The sequence below is a fragment of the Talaromyces proteolyticus genome (genome assembly GCF_021365285.1).
Source record: "Talaromyces proteolyticus strain PMI_201 chromosome Unknown BGW36scaffold_3, whole genome shotgun sequence".
NCBI classification, from domain to species: domain Eukaryota; kingdom Fungi; phylum Ascomycota; class Eurotiomycetes; order Eurotiales; family Trichocomaceae; genus Talaromyces; species Talaromyces proteolyticus.
In genome coordinates, this window is record NW_025764279.1 from 3,022,262 (window position 1) to 3,040,032 (window position 17,771).

At 47.7% G+C, this 17,771-nt stretch overlaps 7 protein-coding genes across 7 annotated transcripts; 4 read left to right on the forward strand and 3 right to left on the reverse strand.

The window, feature by feature from the left end:
* Window positions 1-595: 595 nt before the first annotated feature.
* Window positions 596-2,030, reverse strand: BGW36DRAFT_289572 (putative mitochondrial NADH kinase POS5; the record flags this gene model as incomplete). The annotated part of the gene is made up of 3 exons (XM_046210681.1): window positions 596-1,664; window positions 1,714-1,828; window positions 1,892-2,030. 3 exons carry the CDS (start codon window positions 2,028-2,030, stop codon window positions 596-598), a joined length of 1,323 nt encoding a protein of 440 aa, XP_046075983.1.
* A 682-nt stretch (window positions 2,031-2,712) lies between these two features.
* Window positions 2,713-4,021, forward strand: BGW36DRAFT_290924 (putative acyltransferase; the record flags this gene model as incomplete). Its single annotated transcript, XM_046210804.1, has 2 exons — window positions 2,713-3,569; window positions 3,640-4,021. The coding sequence occupies 2 exons, from the start codon at window positions 2,713-2,715 to the stop codon at window positions 4,019-4,021; spliced, it is 1,239 nt and encodes a 412-aa protein (XP_046075984.1).
* A 446-nt stretch (window positions 4,022-4,467) lies between these two features.
* On the forward strand, window positions 4,468-8,085 carry BGW36DRAFT_289712 (putative RNA polymerase II transcription elongation factor; the record flags this gene model as incomplete). The annotated part of the gene is made up of 2 exons (XM_046210695.1): window positions 4,468-5,319; window positions 5,377-8,085. The coding sequence occupies 2 exons, from the start codon at window positions 4,468-4,470 to the stop codon at window positions 8,083-8,085; spliced, it is 3,561 nt and encodes a 1,186-aa protein (XP_046075985.1).
* A 217-nt stretch (window positions 8,086-8,302) lies between these two features.
* Window positions 8,303-9,948, reverse strand: BGW36DRAFT_337230 (homoserine kinase). The gene is made up of 2 exons (XM_046212986.1): window positions 9,174-9,948; window positions 8,303-9,110 (listed from the first exon to the last, which is right to left on the reverse strand). Exons 1-2 carry the CDS (start codon window positions 9,595-9,597, stop codon window positions 8,467-8,469), a joined length of 1,068 nt encoding a protein of 355 aa, XP_046075986.1. The 5' UTR covers window positions 9,598-9,948; the 3' UTR covers window positions 8,303-8,466.
* A 1,453-nt stretch (window positions 9,949-11,401) lies between these two features.
* Window positions 11,402-13,423, forward strand: BGW36DRAFT_356718 (putative cora family metal ion transporter; the record flags this gene model as incomplete). The annotated part of the gene is made up of 2 exons (XM_046213808.1): window positions 11,402-12,780; window positions 12,844-13,423. The coding sequence occupies 2 exons, from the start codon at window positions 11,402-11,404 to the stop codon at window positions 13,421-13,423; spliced, it is 1,959 nt and encodes a 652-aa protein (XP_046075987.1).
* Window positions 13,424-13,749: 326 nt separating this feature from the next.
* BGW36DRAFT_315590 (calcium channel subunit Mid1) lies at window positions 13,750-16,057 on the forward strand. Its single transcript, XM_046212549.1, has 2 exons — window positions 13,750-15,123; window positions 15,182-16,057. Exons 1-2 carry the CDS (start codon window positions 13,944-13,946, stop codon window positions 15,862-15,864), a joined length of 1,863 nt encoding a protein of 620 aa, XP_046075988.1. The 5' UTR covers window positions 13,750-13,943; the 3' UTR covers window positions 15,865-16,057.
* BGW36DRAFT_373222 (nuclear protein DGCR14) lies at window positions 16,058-17,641 on the reverse strand. Its single transcript, XM_046215565.1, has one exon. The coding sequence runs from the start codon at window positions 17,621-17,623 to the stop codon at window positions 16,184-16,186; it is 1,440 nt and encodes a 479-aa protein (XP_046075989.1). The 5' UTR covers window positions 17,624-17,641; the 3' UTR covers window positions 16,058-16,183.
* Between the last annotated feature and the right edge of the window lie 130 nt (window positions 17,642-17,771).

The following is a 17,771-nucleotide window of genomic DNA, read 5'->3' on the forward strand; positions in this document are numbered from 1 at the left end:
GTTATTATATGCATTTCAGTGATCGGATATCGAACATCCCAGGCCTGCAGTAGTATATTAACTGCTTTGTAGCGTTTGTCATAAATGCAATTTGCATTGCACGCCGATATGATTAGCTATCAGCAATTGAATTCAAAGCGCGCTAAAAGCCTAAAACCAAAGGAGATGTGGGGAGGAACTCGCGACTATTCTCTTCGTCCACCCACAGAATACTGTTGCATGTTGCATGTACTTATACGTAACTTTGCAGCTAGGCACCATAACCAAATAAACGATGAGCGGGTATTAGTATATATCAATGTATCATTAATATAAAATGAGAATGCACTGCAAGGTGCGTATTTGCCCAAGGTGGTGGATGAAACTTTCTCCTTTTTTGATGTGCCTACTAAACTATTTCTATGTGAGAATGCTAAAACACGGTCCAAATGCAAGCATCAATGATTGTAGATTACATAGTGCATGGCGTGAAGTGACAATCCCCTTCTGTCACCCTTCGGACGAACATACGAACATTCGAATGATGGGTATGTATGTATGTATGTACATTCTATGCTTATTATCCACGGACACTTGGTGCTGAGTCGTCATCAAACTAATCAGCTCCGAAGGGATAGTTAAATTTGAGTAACGAATTCAGACCACCGACCCATCCATCATCCGTTACGCCAATCGTCCTCCTCATCACACAAGGCACCCCTCCACGCCAATCATTCTTTCCATGTCGAATCTCCTCATCCCATACACGTACCTCCATTCCGACCGCCATGCCCTGGCCCATATTCTTACCGTCGATACTTACTTCCACTTCCCTGCCTCGATTCTTGGAGCTCAGTCGCAGTGTGACGGGAGTGCTCGAAGGTAGGACCAGAGGTCGAAAACTCAAGCTTCGGGCACATACCGGAGTCAGAAGAAGCGACGGAACCAAAGGATGTACGATACTTCCTCCACTACTCAAGCTATACGCCGTACTCCCGGTCGGCGTCGAAACGATCATGCCATCGGCCACAGCCTCAGTGAGGAAACGTCCGCCGACAAACACATCTAACACTGCCAAATGTGGCTCCTTTCCGCGGTGGATTAGCACCTCGTTTAGAGCATAAACACGCCCATTAGCCGCCTCAGTATCATCAGGGCTATCCTGTGTCGGGGTATTGATTAATTTTCCATCCGGCGTGAAAAGACCAACGCGTAGGCGATTGCGCATTAGTATACGAGCTCCTCGTGTAGAGCCCATAGATTTCCCACGAATAGACGACCACCCTGTAGGTCCCATCTGAGATTCCGCTTCTTCATCTGCAACAGTAGGTTTTATGTCATCCAAGACCGATGTGCGGTCACCAGCCCCGGAGCCAGACATATAAACCTCCCGAAAAGCACGTTTATATTCCTCAAACTTCCATTCTCCGAGAAACCCTAAGGTGCCCATACTGAACGACAGCATGGGAGGAACGTTATGGCAGGTTGCAAACAAAGAGGAGGCTCGAAGGATGGTGCCATCTCCCCCAAGGGTGACCACCATATCGACCTTTTCGTGTGTTGAGGCCGATAAAGGTTTATTAGACGTTGATGTGTATACTGGTATTGAAAAGGATGCATGAACTTCTGCCGCAGTCTTTGGTTCTAAAATAATAGACAGAGCGGGATATGTGGACATTATGTGACTATAACCAAAGATTAGACGATGATATCAATAGCTTCGCGGTTCCGTACTTGACGAATTCTATTAGAGATCGCGTCACTGCCGGGGCGCTGAGTTTTTTCACAATCAAGATATTGCGTGGAGGGGACGGCCATTGAAGGGACAAAAGATCACTGCCTCCGGACTCTAGTAGCAGTCATAACGTTAAATTTCGCGTTGTACGGCATTGCAAATTGTATGGACGCACACCTTGATATAATGGAAGAAGCCGTCGCGGGAGAGTTTGTACATCTCTAATCTCTCGCAAACGTGCCGAAACAGAGAATAGGCGAGTCAGTAGGTTTTTACCTGTGACTTGGCGAGCCTGAGACGTAATGAGCCTGACCATGGTCAAACCCAGAGTTGTTGTACGCAGCAAGGATCCCGGTGTAGATTTCTGCAGCAGCTTGAGTTGGAATGCCGCAGCAGTGTGTACTGGAAGTTGGCCGAGTGTTTGATTTCATGGCCATTTCTCATGAAACAAAGAAGAAGAGGAGGAACTCCAGGGTTGGTTGTCTTACTCCATCACAAGGCGCAGATTACCATATTGTGCAAAGCAAAGCAAAGCAAAGAAGATCGTCACTAGCTCCAGAGTAGCTACTGATGTCAGGATCTCGTGACATTCTTGCTGGATCCGTGCATCTGCAGCCGCAACTCACCGCCTCCGGATTCCACCAGCACGGCCGCGCCTACTGATAACGGACGATGATCATCCTTTAGGGTTAGGCAGTCATCCGCTGGCAGCCGGCTCTGTTCTCGTTCTTTCTCAACGCTTCCCAAAGCATCGCTTGTTCACTCTCTATCTGAAATGATTCACTGCATGCCAAAAGAGAAACATGCTCCTATGGCTTAACTAAATCCCACCTCCCGGCAAACTCCTATCCGCGGGGTCATCCACGTGCAGCACCATCGTATTAGTTCGGTGCGTGAAGTCAGTAAATAACCCATATACGGGGAACAACAGCTCTCGTAAGTCTGTACGTGGGGACTTTCTGGAAAGTGACTACAACAACAAAACGGTTATCGCCACAATGTCTGATTTGCGACACCGAATACCGGAAGTTTCGACCTCGTCTACCCAGAGCGGGGAGCTTCGTGCGAAGGAACAGGATGGGGATCCCGAACTGAAGCATGGAATTTTGATGCAAATTCTTCGATCTCTTCTACTCATAACGTGGTTTAATGGCTGTTGTGTTGTTATAGTTATTACACAGTTCATTGGAGCACCGCTCTATTTTGTCAACAAGGACTATTTCTACGCCTACATGTCTATGACGAAGCAGTGCTTCGGTATTCTGATCATCACCGTCACCCACTGGGGTGCACCGACCTTGGTTCGTGTCAGTGGAGATGAATCAGTGAAAGGGCAGCTTCACCTTACTCCCGACGGGCGATTAAAGACCAATTTCACCAATCGTCTTGTGTTCATCGCCAACCATCAAGTATATACCGACTGGCTCTACCTATGGTGGATCACGTACACGTCGCGCATGCACGGTCATATATATATCATATTGAAGGAATCCCTCAAGTACATCCCGTTACTTGGCACAGGAATGATGTTCTACGGCTTCATATTTATGGCTCGTAAGTGGGAGTCTGACAAGCCACGCTTACAGCATCGTCTCGATAAACTCAAGACTCGACACTCAGGGCCTATGTCTGGACCGCAAAGTCTGGATCCGATGTGGCTGTTGATATTCCCAGAAGGAACCAATTTGTCGATTAACACAAAGAGAATTAGCGATAAATACGGCGAAAAGACCGGCATCGAGCCTCTGAAACACATGATTCTTCCAAGATCCACTGGACTCTTTTTCTGCTTGCAACAACTGAAAGGTACCGTAGACTGTGTTTACGACTGTACTATTGGTTATGAAGGACCACCGTATGTATTTGCTGCGGATTCATCCTCTTCTACAAAATTTTGATGGCATCCCGACTAATATATCTTACAGAAAAGGTTGTTATCCCGATCGTTACTTCACACTGCGATCTACTTATGGCCAGGGCCGGCCTCCAAAGTCGGTGAACATGTATTGGAGACGCTGGGCTGTGGAAGACATTCCCTTAGACGACCAAAGGGTTTTTGAGGAGTGGCTACTGGAACGATGGAGAGAGAAGGACGCTCTACTGGATCAATTCTTCGAAACTGGACGATTTCCAACCTCCCTAGAGTCTTCGATAGACAGCGCTGGCACTTCCGGAAACCAAGCGATCGAAGCTTCCCGTGGCTACATAGAGACGACTATCCAGTTGAGACACTGGATTGAGATTGGTGAGATTTTTGCGGTACTCCTATTTTGTGCCTTGGGCTTTTTATATTGGGGTTCTTCGTGAGCGTTCATGCTGGTGTAAATAAGTATATTGTAAACCCACGACATCAATAAGCCGCTGGTCAGCAGTTCGTTCTCTGAGCAAACAATCATCTTCCGGGAACACCTAAATTATTTTACATGAAGCCATGCTTGAGAATAATCATTGACCGCGTCCTATCAATCGCGTGTGGGGCTGCGGATGTGGCTAGTGTACTTGGGGCTCGACTGCGGCTAGGCTATTCTTCCGTTACTCGTCACAGACGTGAATTCCTTGTTCAACTTTCGCTCACCTCTCTTGCAGAGACACCGTTACCATTCTGTTGATCGTTTGATAGCCGGTATCTCTCAGACATATCCATGGGAGGTTTCATCTTGGCAATCATGGATTACTAATTGCATTGTGTCATTCCCTGCAACTTCGCGATCTTTTTTTGCGATCGCGCCGTCGCCAAAAACACCAGGCAGACCATGGCCACTCTCGAAAACGGCCATGCAAATGGCCTCGATGACCTGACTTTGAACTCCGAGACGTTGCCTTTCTCTATTCGTTTCTCTGACATCCCTTCAGCCATTGATATTCCCGCATCGACATTCGATAGCGAAGTCGAAGTCAGCCTCGAAGAACTACCCGATGACCCAACGGAGCTTTGCACTCTTTTAGAGAACGAAAAAGCTGCCAAAAATTTCTGGGTCATTATAGCGTTAGCTTATGCGAAGCAAAATCAGCTCGACCATGCGATAGAAATTCTCCAGAAGGGCTTGGCGTCTGTAGCACATGGAGCAACAAAGGAAAAACTGGGGCTTCTTAACTGGGTATGTTGGCTGTTGATGCTTAAGAGCCGTCAAGCACCTCGAGTTGCTCCTGAAGGAACTGGGTCAGAAGTGAAAACCAAGGATCACTACCTTCAGCTAGCAACGTCGACTTTGAACGAAGCGTCTCGTTTGAACCCAGCTTTCCCGCCACTTTTCCTTGCCCGCGGTGTCTTGTCTCTTTTACGTGCATCGCTACATCCTCCGAAACCTGCCAGGCCGGGTATTCCAGATAATTCAGAGAGGGTCGAAGCGTTACGACAAGCTTTGAAATGCTTCGAAGAGTCGTCCAAAGCCTCGGGAGGAAGGAACGTGATGGCTCACTTAGGGCTAGCTAGAGCGCAATACTCTCTGGGAAAATATGCCGATGCGCTGATGACGTATCAACATGTCCTTATGAAAATGCCTGGTCTCACTGACCCTGATCCACGAATTGGTGTCGGATGTTGTTTATGGCAATTGGGTTTCAAGGATCGAGCAAAGGATGCATGGGAGCGAGCGCTGTCTCTTGTGAGTCCACATTCTTCGTTTGCCTGTTTCACACAACTAATACCTATGACGTTGTAGAATCCAAAGTCGAAGGTGGCAAATATTCTCTTAGCATCTTATTACCTTTATAACAGCTCTCAGTATCCAACAAGTGACCCACGATTCGGCGAACTATATAAAACCTCCATGGTTCACACACAGAATGCTCTCAAGGTGGACAAAGATTACCCTATGACGTGCGCGAAATTCGCCGCTTACAAATTGATCCGTAAAGATTACAGAACCGTGGAGGCTTTGGCTCGCAAAGCCATCGAGCAAACTGATGTCATGTCTATTGCTAGTGATGGCTGGTACCTCTTGGGGCGAAAAGCTCACTATGAGGGTGATATGTCCAAGGCATCCGAGTTCTTTAACAGATCAGACCAAGCTCGTGGTGGTGGTGATAGCGGTTACTTGCCAGGGAAATTCGGAGTCGTCCAAATGCAAATCAAGTCTAACGATCTTGATGGCGCGAAATTTCGACTGGAAAAAATCATTCAGCAGACGAAAAGTTTGGAATGCATGTCTCTACTTGGTGCTTTGTTGGCCGAGGATGTTTTCTCTGCTCAAGCCAGCGGCAGCAAAGACGACAAGTCTGCTGATGCAACAAAAGCCATTAGTCTCTTTGAGTCTGTCCGAAGCCTCTGGAAAGATTCTACGAAGAACATTTCGCCCGATGAGTCCGTGTTGATATATCTTTCGCGACTTTACGAAACCATCGCCCCAGAGAAAAGCATGCAGTGCCTTGTTCAGTTGGAAGAAATGCAAATGGAACAAATTCCTGACCAGGACAAACCACAAAACGTCGAAAAAGAAGCTTTGAAAGCCGCTCTTCTCGAATACCTGCCCCCTCAACTCCTAAACAACATTGGTTGTTTTCTTTATCAATCAGACAAGGTTTCGCAAGCTAAGGATTTTTTCCAATCTGCATTGAACGCTTCCACGAGATCTGAAGAAAGTGAAGGCGAAGCAACCGCAGATGCACTTGTTAATACAACTATTAGCTATAACCTTGCCCGAGCTTTAGAAGCGCTAGATATGTCAGATGAGGCGAAGAAGACCTATGAGGGCCTCCTTGAACGGCATAGTGACTATGCTGAGGCTAATGCAAGAATGACATATCTTGCCCTCCGCCAAAGTCCAACAGATGAGGGTCCAAAACAAATGGCCAAGTTGTACGAGAGTGATTCCGCTAATCTTGAAGTTCGGGCACTTTTTGGTTGGTATCTCAGCAAATCCAAAAAACGAGTTGCGAATTTGGCTGAGGATAATGAACAACGGCATTACAAGCACACATTGCAGCACTTTGACAAGCATGATAAATATGCTTTGACGGGCATGGGCAATATTCACCTTCTCACTGCCCGTGACATGCGAAGAGAGACAGACCAGGACAAGGAAAAGAGACGTAAGATGTATGAACGTGCTGTTGAATTTTTTGACAAAGCCCTCCAGCTGGATTCCAAGAATGCCTATGCAGCTCAAGGAATTGCCATTGCACTTGTGGATGACCGCAAAGACTACGCTGCTGCTGTACAGATTTTCTCCAAGGTTCGAGATACTGTCAAGGAAGCAAGTGTTTACCTTAATCTCGGACATGCTTATGCGGAACTGAAACAATTCACACGCTCGATTGAGAGCTATGAAATGGCTCTCTCAAAGGATCGAGGGCGTGATACACAGGTCTTAGCATGTCTCGGACGTGTTTGGTGGTTGAAAGGAAAGCAAGAAAAGAGCCTAGTAGCAATGAAAAATGCTCTTGAATACGCCAATCGAGCTCTTGCTGTGGCACCAGAGCAGGTGCATTTGGAGTTCAATGTTGCATTCGTCCAGAACCAGATTGCACTATTGGTAAACAATCTTCCAGAGACACAGAGAACAGTGCAAGAGCTACAAGAAGCTGCCGAAGGACTTGAAAAGGCCATCGAAACCTTTGGGCGCCTAGCACAAGTGAGGAATCCCCCATACCCTCCAGGATCCTTGGAGCAGCGAGCAAACATGGGCAAAAATACTATTAGCAAGCAGCTCGAGCGTTCTATTCAGAACCAAAAAGAGTTTGAAGAAAAGAATGCGCTTAAATTGCAACAAGCCCGTGCAGCCCGTGACGCGGAGTTGAAGCGTCGCGAAGAAGAAGTCCGCAAAGCTCAAGAGCTTGAGCTTGAGAGGAAACGTCAACTTGCAGAACAACGTCAGCGAATGGTCGAGGAGACACAGCGATTGGCAATACAGAGAGCGGAGGAACAACGAGCTCGGGATGCTGCTGAATTTACCACGGATTCGGAAACCGGAGAGAAACAGAAGCGCAAAAAGAAGGTGTCTAAGCGCAAGAAGAAGGATGATGACGATATTGTTTCAGATGGACGAAGTGTGAGTGTGGCGCGGTCTGATGGCGAGGAGGCATCACCAGCTCCGAAGAAGCGAAGACGATTGGAGCGTCGGGGAGGTGCGAAAGAGAAGCCGGGCAAATACAAGAGCAGTGAACTCGTGGTTGACTCAGATTCGGATGATGACGCTACTCCCCCAGTCGAAAATGGCGGTACTGACTCTGCAGCTGATGACCTGTTCAATGACGACGAGAAAGAGCAAGAACCAGTCGCTACCTCTGGCGCAAAGGAACGGGGTCGTGTGCGAGGCAGTAAGCGTGTTGTTGATGACAGTGATGATGAGGACGAAGAATCTGCTGCCGTGGCGGCGGCTGTCAACAACGATGAGGAAGATGAGGAGATGGGGGACGTTGAGGATGAATAAGGCACGAGCCGACCCAGAGTTTCTTTCTTGCCATGGCATTAATCTTCCTGCTATTGTTTTATTATGATGCACACCCTTTTTTGAGTTCATTGGCCATATTTGTCATGTTTCTTGCGAACCATTTTTCGTAATAAAACAGGACGGCATTGTATTCCAAGCGCACCAAAAATATATCTCTTGGTTAACTGTCGTATTCTGTTGTAACTCTACATATTTAGGTTGAGAGAGGTATATTCCATTCATTATATAGGTCTATCTAACTGTTTTGGAGGTCATTCAAAATTGACCTACAAAAATACTAAATCTATCGATTCATTCAACAATCTCGGTACAATATTGGCCGGGTAGAGATTACAAGCAGTCCCAAGAACTACCCTTGTCCTAATTTGGTTTAACGACGGTGCCTTCCTGCGCAGGTTCTAGCAGTTTCCACTGGCATGAAATGCCTTGGGTCTTGAATCGAGCGATAATGCGCGTAGCAATATCGTCAAAGTCATTTGTGGCGAGGGCAAGGATGGTCGGGCCAGCTCCTGATAGACATATACCTAGTAATCCTGGCTGTGTGGACGGATTCATAGATTGCAGAATCTCAGTAAGGCCAGGGATGAGGGATTGCCGATACGGTTGGTGGACTTTGTCTTGCATTGCCAAGTAGATTGTGTCTGGGTCAGGAGGGGATGTGCCCAAAGCCAAGGGTAGCAGGGCGGCTCGTTGCAGGTTGAATACTACATCTGCTCTGGTGTATGACTTGGGCAGAACGTTTCGAGCATTGGCAGTGGGCACGACAAAATCTGGAATGATAGCGATGGCTTTGATCTCCTTGGCCCATGCAAACTTGCGGTAATGACCAATGCCCACTGGGGGTTCTGGTGGCTGCTTGCCTGTGTCTATGCCTCCAGCAGGCTCTGGAAGGACTTCGCTAAGCGGGATCTCAATGCGGGCGACGTCCTCTGGCTTCAGCTCGTTCAAATATGTTCCCACGAAGCCGCCAAACAACGATGCGGCGACATTGTCTGGGTGGCGCTCTGTAGCAGAAAATTTCTGTTAGTCAAAGGAAGCAAGCGCGTGTAGGGAGGGGCAGATCCTACCGATCATCAGACAGTAGTCCAGTAAGCGCTCCTTGCTTAACCCCAGCTTTCCGACCTCGTTTCCAAGAGTTACACCTGCCACGACGGCCGTGCCCGATGATCCCAAGCCGCGCCCTAGGGGGATAGGGTTTTTGATATGCACATGAGTTTCCACTGGGAAGCTGCGCTGATTGTGGCATCGAAGTACATAGAGAGCGACCCGGGTAATAAGATTGACTTCGGGATCTAGACTGATCTTTTCTGTACTTCCACTCTCATCATCGTATGTAATGACACAATTCAGTGGCTGTTGCGAAGAGGTCTTGGTCGAGTCGACTGTAACGCGGACTTCGAGATAGAGAGTCAATGCCAGGCCAATGACATCGAAGCCAGGGCCGATGTTGGCAGAGGAGCACGGAGTGCGTATAATGAAGGAGGAAGCCATTGATGTCCGTCTGCCTTTATTCCTTTGAAGAGGGCAGTTACTGCTCGGCTACACAAGTTGTATACAACAACGATCAATTAATTGATCTGTGTTGCTCGACCCCACCGCTTGTGATGCGATAAGCGGGGCTTTCCTTTTTTTGGTGCCCACACTCGGAATGCTTGCGTTTTCACGACCACGTGGGATATCGTTATTGGCGATGGTTAGACCTCTCGCATTCACAGCATGGATATCTCGAACGGAAGGCGTACTCAATGCACGCATGCGTATGACACATCGAAAAAAGCAGTCAAAACTTTAAAGTCCGCGGCCGACGTCGGCGTGCCCTAATTGGGCAGGGTGGCCCTCCTGGATGTCTTGCTTGCTATTGGCCCTCCGCTTACAATGTATTATGAATGCAGAGGCTGCCCAATCAGGACAAGGGTTGAACAATCGCCCTGATCTGATTGCATGTCGATCGTCTTCTGTACCATCAGGCGGTGATTCGATATGTATGCGAAATTTGCTCCCCAATAGCATATTCTGGAGAGACGGTCAGGGTTGATTGGCATCGCGGACTGACTGTCTTTCTGCAGATGATCTGAGTTTGTCATCGGCTCGCCAACCACATGGGACGATCTACACGTGCATAAGCAGGGAGGTGTAAATCTCATCGTAATGCGATCTGCCAAACCTTGCTATTCATAAGACGCAAGTACGCGTATCAATTGATTAATGGATAACCACAACACCCATGGCACGACTCGGACATGCTGTGCCAGGAGATCCACAATCAAGCACATCTCCTTGCTCAGTACAACTGGAATCAGACACAATAAGTGACTGTACTTGGAGGAAACTCCAGTTCTACTGTGCAGCAACGAACTAACTATGTACTAAGCAGTCTAGCTACCTTCCGTGAGTGGTACTAGCAGGCCATTCCCTATCGGGCAGATAGCTAAGCCCAACCGGGACCAGCCTGCAAAATCTCCCCGCTAACTGCTTCCGCCTATTACTCCGGAATATATCATCGGCTGCAGCCACCTCCGGAAGAGTTTTTCTCTCTCCTTTTCTCTCCCATACTCCAATCACACCGTTACGGTGTCTTTTTATCTGTCTGATAACATTCCAATTTCATCGTATCTTGTGTGTCGATATCTGATATATTCCTCGCAAGAAGGAATCGAAAAAAAAAAAAGGAAACGCGAAAGAGCTCGTGAATCAGTGAGGGGAAGTGGGTAGAAAGGACAAAGTTTGCCACTTTTCCCACCAGAGAAAAAAAGAGAAAAAAACAAACACCAGGACGCACTTCTCATCTCTCAAGTGTTCTCGTTTCGAACAGATTACCCGCAGGAAAAATTTCTGCTCTGTCACTCGACTTGTTCCTGAGATATCAACTATCTGTCTCGGACAAGCTTGGCAGCCGGCCTTTCGCTGTCTGCTGCTTTCCCCTAAACCACCCTCACCTCCCAAATACAACTCTGGAGCGTCGACGCTCATATCGCTTGAATACAGCCAAGTTGGCGGGACTTCGCTTCATCCAAAGCTCTTTCGTTCACCCTCTCCTAGGCCCAAAGTTCAGGGTCTTCTGTGGGGGCGACACTCGGCCTCCTTAACTAGGCTTCTGGTGATAATCAGCTTTGAGGCTCTTTCACGTACCTGCAATCGTCTTGCCAGACCCTTTTCTGGGTCTGGCTAAACATTGCCGAGGGCCTATCAACAAAATTCCAACGCATTATATATGACCAATCTGATTGTGGAATTGGTTGCACGATATCGTCCACTGAATGGATTAATTTGAATTTGAAAAGTCAACTCCCTGGCCATGCTAGGAACCCCGCAGTCCGAAACACCCTCTACGCAGTTTCCCCCTCCCGTCCCCGAGCTGGACGATCATCGATTCCAAATGGATCATCATTCTCCGGTCATTGAAGCCATGTCGGGCTTGCCTTCTGTCCAACAGGGTGAGGCCATTGATCGTCGCCCATCTCTATTGCCGGTCCACGAAACTTTCCGGGCCAATGAACCGATAACTCGAGATTTTGAACAGGCAGTTATTGACGATGAACGAGACATTGACACTTTCGCCGGGCGTCTTTCCATAGACCCCGCCCACCGGCACCGTACTAGAAGTCGTACTCAGCAAGATATGGCACCGCGATCTCGAGCTTCCTCCGTGTCTGATAGTTCCTCATCTCCACCCAATTCAGTTGATGCCTTTGCTGATCCACGCCGACGGGAGCGCGCAAACACAGTGGGTAGCCATACTGATCCAGATCTTGACACCATTCTGCACCGTACCGTATCCGGTGGTACCCATCCAAGACGTCCTACCATCAGCAATGCTAGTGCCATTCGACCGGAACAGAGCGGTGACGTATTAATAGATGTTGCTCCAAGCGACTGTGACTGCTCTTATCAAGAGCCTGGGCGCATCCCAGTCATCGACTACGAGGAACTCGAAGAGTTTGTTGCTTTGAACAAACAAGACAAGGATACCGCTATCAGTCGCAAGCAGAGTATGAGCTCGCATACGCCAGCTCAGCGGATTTTCAGTGATCTTCGGCAGAAGAGCCAAGGCTCTGTCATTCTTGACCTTCCCGATATTGTTGTAGCTGATACGACTCCGGAACGCTCTTCTTCAGAAGGCTTCCAGTCAAATCTGAAGACGGAGCTCTCTGGGGAGACTATGAATGAGAAAGCAGCGCTGGAAAAATTACAAAACGCGAACTTGCCTACTCGATTCAGCTTTTTCTCTTCCGAGTGCCAGAGCACAATCCACGCTTCATACATGGGGGATCTTATTCTACCGGGAGATACATTCCGCGATCTCTTTCAACTGGGTCCAGAGGGTGGTGTTTGGTGGCTAGATGTTGTCAATCCCACGGAGGCTGAGCTTGGAGCACTTTCCCGCGCCTTCTCCATCCATCCTTTGACTGCCGAAGATATCATGATGCAGGAAGCTCGGGAGAAAGTGGAACTTTTTAAACAGTACTACTTTGTCTGTTTCCGAACTTTCTTTCACGACAAAAAGGACCCAGAGCGATTTTTGGACCCAGTCAATATCTACATGGTTGTGTATCGCGACGGTGTTCTGTCATTTTCGTTTTCGGAGAACAAGCATGCTTCTAGTGTTCGCAAGCGTATTGGAAAACTTCGTGACTACGTTTCTTTGAGCAGTGATTGGATTTGCTATGCAATGATGTAAGTTAAACGGATAATGTCTCGCATTTCTTAGTCGAGCAGCCACTAACACCAAAGAAACAGAGATGATATTGTCGACAGCTTTGGTCCTATCATGCGTGACGTTGAAATTGAATCTGAGGCCATTGAGGACCATGTGTTTGTTTCTCGAGCGGAGGACTTCTCAACCTTCTTACCACGCATCGGTGAGTTGCGCAAGAAGGTCATGACTTTGATGCGACTTCTTGGTGGCAAGGCCGATGTTATCAGGGGGTTTTCCAAACGGTGCAATGAGCAGTATTCCGTCACACCTAGAGGCGACATTGGATTATATCTCGGTGATATCCAGGACCATGTTGTTACCATGGTATCCAATTTGGCCCATTTTGAGAAGATGCTCAGCCGCTCTCACGGCAACTACCTTGCCCAGCTGAATGTTAGCAACATCATTGTCGGCAATCAAGTCAATCGGATTTTGAGCAAAGTGACCCTTATTGGTAGTATCCTTGTTCCCATGAATCTAATCTGTGGTCTTTGGGGTATGAATGTTCCGGTGCCTGGCGCGCACAATGGCCCCCTAGGGTGGTTCTTCGGCATTGTCGGGTTCATCGCGTTTCTGCTTATCTCAATCACAATTACCGCACGTTATTATAGATTGTTTTGAGTGCTTTTCTTGCAGACCACATTGCTACATATTGCTACTGATCTATTATGGACATCCAAGGTTTAATTATTTCATGCTTCTTGTTACTCGAATATATGGCTATAAATTGCATCTTCATGTTCCGTAGTCTTCTCGCTCCTATATTGAAAATGCTCAACGGGCACTTGAACATTCTTGTTTCTTGGGCCTTGCAAATTCGCACGTAATTATGTACGACGGCTAGACGCGTGTCATGACAATTGAGCTAGATCCTATCCGGACTAGCACCGTACCTTATAATAGCAGGAGCGAACAAGACAGCCAAAAGTGTGGCGTAGTCGGATTTGAGACAATCTGCGGAACAATGAACGCCGCAGCACTCAGCATCCACCGTCAAGTCAACTCTCGCCCGGCTGATAATAATAATAAAGAGCAACCAGCGAGTCAAATGGATTGCTTGCTGCCCTCTCCATATTGTTTCCCTTGATGAGCTGTTCTTTCGGAGCAGCGCATCAAGCTGGGCACCTTTTTCGTCGTAGGGATGCAGTTCCCTAAACTTACCCCCTTACAATCACGCTTCGCCGCCACTTTGGCTGCCACTATTCTGCTTGTCATCCTCTACTATGTTTTGTTCACAGACCTAGGCAGCTTCGCATACGCTCTCGAAATACGTCCGGTAGACCCAAAGGTCGCTGATTATCCGTTGCTCATTGAGGGAAGAAAGGCCGCGCATGACGATGATGGTGATGATGGCACGATCCCAGGGAAAATTGCTGCTCGTGACACCCCTGCACCCCAAGCGCTGGTTAACAATCAGTTCAAACAATCAAACATAAACCTGGGCGAAACCCAGTATTGGACATTTCCCAAAAGTGCCGTGACTGCCCCGAGATCAGCAACGCCAACCGGACTTCCTGCCAACGTTACCGCTACAGACCCGTCATCAGCGAGTGGAGTGGTAATGAATCACGAACTCAAAAAGCGAGAAAATACAGTCTATATTTCTTTGAATACCTGTTTGGGACCGAGTCTTAATAGCACAAACGTCGATCCCTTGAGTGCGGCAATACCCCCCTTGACCGTTTACATATCAACGTCCGAGAATAACAAGGCGCCCGGCCCTGGTAAAAGTAGTGACGAACAAGCCGAGTATATAGCGGAACAAGGCTATATGGGAGCGAGTTTTTCTGCCGAGAGTGATGTCTACGTCTCAGTGGCGGCACCTAATTCGACGCTCTTCTCCGGAGTGTACAATTATGATCTTGCAGCATCAATTGATGCTTATTTCCACTCTGTTGATGATGATACTACGAACCTCTATTTTGTCGACTCAGACACAACTTCTGCTTTGTTGATCACAGACAATGTAACCCAGTCATCTCCGGACTCGCCGAATTATCAGCAGTGGATGAACATAACACCTCCATACACTATGTTTGCGCATAATATCAACAATTCTGCCATATTCGGGTTAGAAAGATCATACTGCGCTCTCAGCTTGTCGGCTCAGATACGACCGGGAAACAACGCAATTAACACATCGATGACTAGTCGAGGGCTAGGAAACAAACCCAAGGAGCAGTTTAAGATCACCTACTTAAACAGCAGCTCTACTTATTATGGAATTCTTGGTATGTATGGCAACTCTACAGCTAGTGGAATTGATGTGATTGGTGGGGGTGGAAAAGTTTGGAGAGCGATGAACTTCACTACAAAAGCCGGTTTGTTCCCCTGCCATTGGCTATTTGCCAGTTTGGGATATTTCTAACAGGAGAATAGACAGTAATTGCGCTCTTCTTTATAATCTGGATTTTTGTTCTCAGGTTGCTTATGCAGTACCCTCCAACCCATCAATCGACCTTACGACCTTGGCGCACATGTACGATTCAAATGCCCAGAGTTACTACCAGAATTTCACAAACTCTCTGTCTTTGATCCCGTGCAATACATCATCAATATCCATGTATTCTCTTGCAGTCGGCTGCCCCGATTGCGCGTCAGCATACAAACAATGGCTTTGCGCCGTCACGATTCCGCGATGCTACGACTACTCTAGCAATTTCTCCTTCCTTCAGCCTCGAAACGCAGGGCAGGCATTCCTGAACGGGACCACGCTTCCCGCCGATGACCCCTTAGTATTATCACCAGTCACAAATGCATCTCGCAATCCCCTCATCGATAGTCAGATCAAGCCGGGTCCGTACAAGGAGATTCTCCCCTGTCACGACCTGTGCAATGATCTCGTTCGCACTTGTCCTTCTGCCTTGGGCTTCCAATGCCCCACGGGCCAATATCTCAATGATTCATATGGCTACCGGGCATCGAACGGCGATATTACATGCAGCTATCTCGGTGCGGCGTACTACTTGAATAGCAGTCCGATGAAACTCGCGGCAAATTTCTCATTTGAGATATTCCTTGGTTTCTGCGTTCTTTGGCTAGCATCATCGTTATTTTACTAATCTTTGACCATGTATATTTTCAACGACTATTTCAATGCCCACGTTTTTACTCTTTTAGTGTCATTTTGTTGTGCAAAGCCAGTTTTACCATATATTTTGATTCATTTGTTGCATTTCATCAGCGTTAGTTTAGTTGGATTGGGACTGCATCTGTTTACGATTGATACCCTCAATTAAAATCTTTATCAAAATCCTGGATTTCTCTCAAGTATATTGGTCTACTTTAGTAATCTAGTTGATATAGAAAATATGAATATAATAATCATTTGCCTGGGTATCATCATAAACCGTAAATAAAAAAGGGCGAAAATGAAGACATCTATTTCGCCCTTTTCGGCGTTGGTGTCCACATGTTCTTTAATCTTGACGACGAAGTCGCCTGTCGAGGAGTATTCCCAACTTTCTTTAGAAGCATCTGGGCAGCCGGGGTCAAGGGCTTTCCAGATCTGCCTGGCGTCACATTACCAGGAGCGCGTGAGAACATGGGACTGCTGGGGAAACGAGGGACTGAGGGTGATGAGGTAGATGACGATTGAAGTACGCCTGCTTTCTCTGCCCGCTTCTTTCGTGCCACTCGATCTACCATTCGGTGATGTAGATCTTCTCGTTTTCGGTTCTCTTTGATATTGAAAGGATTCGGTGATAAATCATCAGTGTGTACGCCTTGGCTTGCAAGCAGCCTCAGACGTTCGTACATGGCGTCGTCATCCTCTTCTTCCGGCTCATCCTCGTCAACAAATGCATATCCATTCACTCGAGGCGTTTCCCCTCCTGTATAACCCGGCTCAGAATCTGTAGGACGTGGCCGTCCGGCAATCGCATCTTTAATTGCCGAAAGAGACGGAGATGGTGGTACTGAAGCATCCTGCCCACCAGCAGCCACACTATTCATCCTTGTGTTGTTATAAACAACTTGTTTAGGACCCGCCCGCGATGAAGCTTCGGCTTTCTGCATAGGAGTTTCGTGGTTGTCTTCAACAGATGCAGGGCTGAACATGAGAGAATTCTGCACCCCAGTTTTCCACGTATCCGGCGCTGCTGGGCGAGCATCTAGATCCGTCGATAGAACTAGTTCTTTGCTATCATTGCTACTGTCTTTGACAGCTTCCCCTCGATCAGTAATGCGCTTCACTTCTCGCTGTCGGTGAGCAATCTGCCGAGCAGAAAGAATCTTATTTCCGTTCCACATCCAAGCGTAATTTTCTCTTTTCTTCTCATTCTGTTTGTCCAAGACTCTGTTGAAAGACTCGTTGTCTTCACTTGTATACTTTGCTTGGAAGGAAGTCAAGCTGAGATTCGCAACATCCACGCTGCGCTCTTTGTTATTCGTCATCGAGGTCATTACAGACGAAGCCACAGAGGCAGGTGTATCCCCTCCATATGCTGTAATCGGCGTATCGCTATCATTACGACCATTAGGGGTCATGTTCATACTCACTCCTCGGCTGCTCCTTGGCGTCATGACTTCAGAGAGCCTCTTACCCGCTCTCGATATCCATGCTTTATCTTTGGAATCAAGAGCATCCAGCAGCTCCTGCTTCGACTGGGTCTCCAGAAGACCTGGGAAATAATCTCGGGCTATGATATGCGACAACGCATCAGTGTAGCTGTCTTCATCGAGAATAGTCGACGGTCGCTTGATCTTCTTGACGGGGGGCGGAGGGGGCATCAAAGCCATGTCAGCGTGTCGCTTGGCGACCGACTGGGATGGTGCAGATGCCATTTTCACGCCTGGCCAAGGTGCTATGTCATGTTTCATTCGATATCGAGTGTGGTGGTGAAACTACGTACAAGTACTAAACTGAGCGAGTTTAGGCGCCACTTAGATTCACACTAAGCCGCTTTTGGTGCGGCCAACAATGACATGGCTGTCACCTGACCCATTAGTGTCATCGATGAATAACTAG

Excerpts from the sequence above, each read along its gene's own strand:
- BGW36DRAFT_337230 (XM_046212986.1), bottom strand. The coding sequence starts at position 9,597 with ATGGCTTCCTCCTTCATTATACGCACTCCGTGCTCCTCTGCCAACATC. Across the intron at positions 9,111-9,173 it reads GGACTACTGTCTGATGATCG|AGCGCCACCCAGACAATGTC; the intron begins GTAGGATCTGCC and ends TTTCTGCTACAG.
- BGW36DRAFT_315590 (XM_046212549.1), top strand. The coding sequence starts at position 13,944 with ATGCAGTTCCCTAAACTTACCCCCTTACAATCACGCTTCGCCGCCACT. Across the intron at positions 15,124-15,181 it reads GAACTTCACTACAAAAGCCG|ACAGTAATTGCGCTCTTCTT; the intron begins GTTTGTTCCCCT and ends ACAGGAGAATAG.
- BGW36DRAFT_373222 (XM_046215565.1), bottom strand. The coding sequence starts at position 17,623 with ATGAAACATGACATAGCACCTTGGCCAGGCGTGAAAATGGCATCTGCA.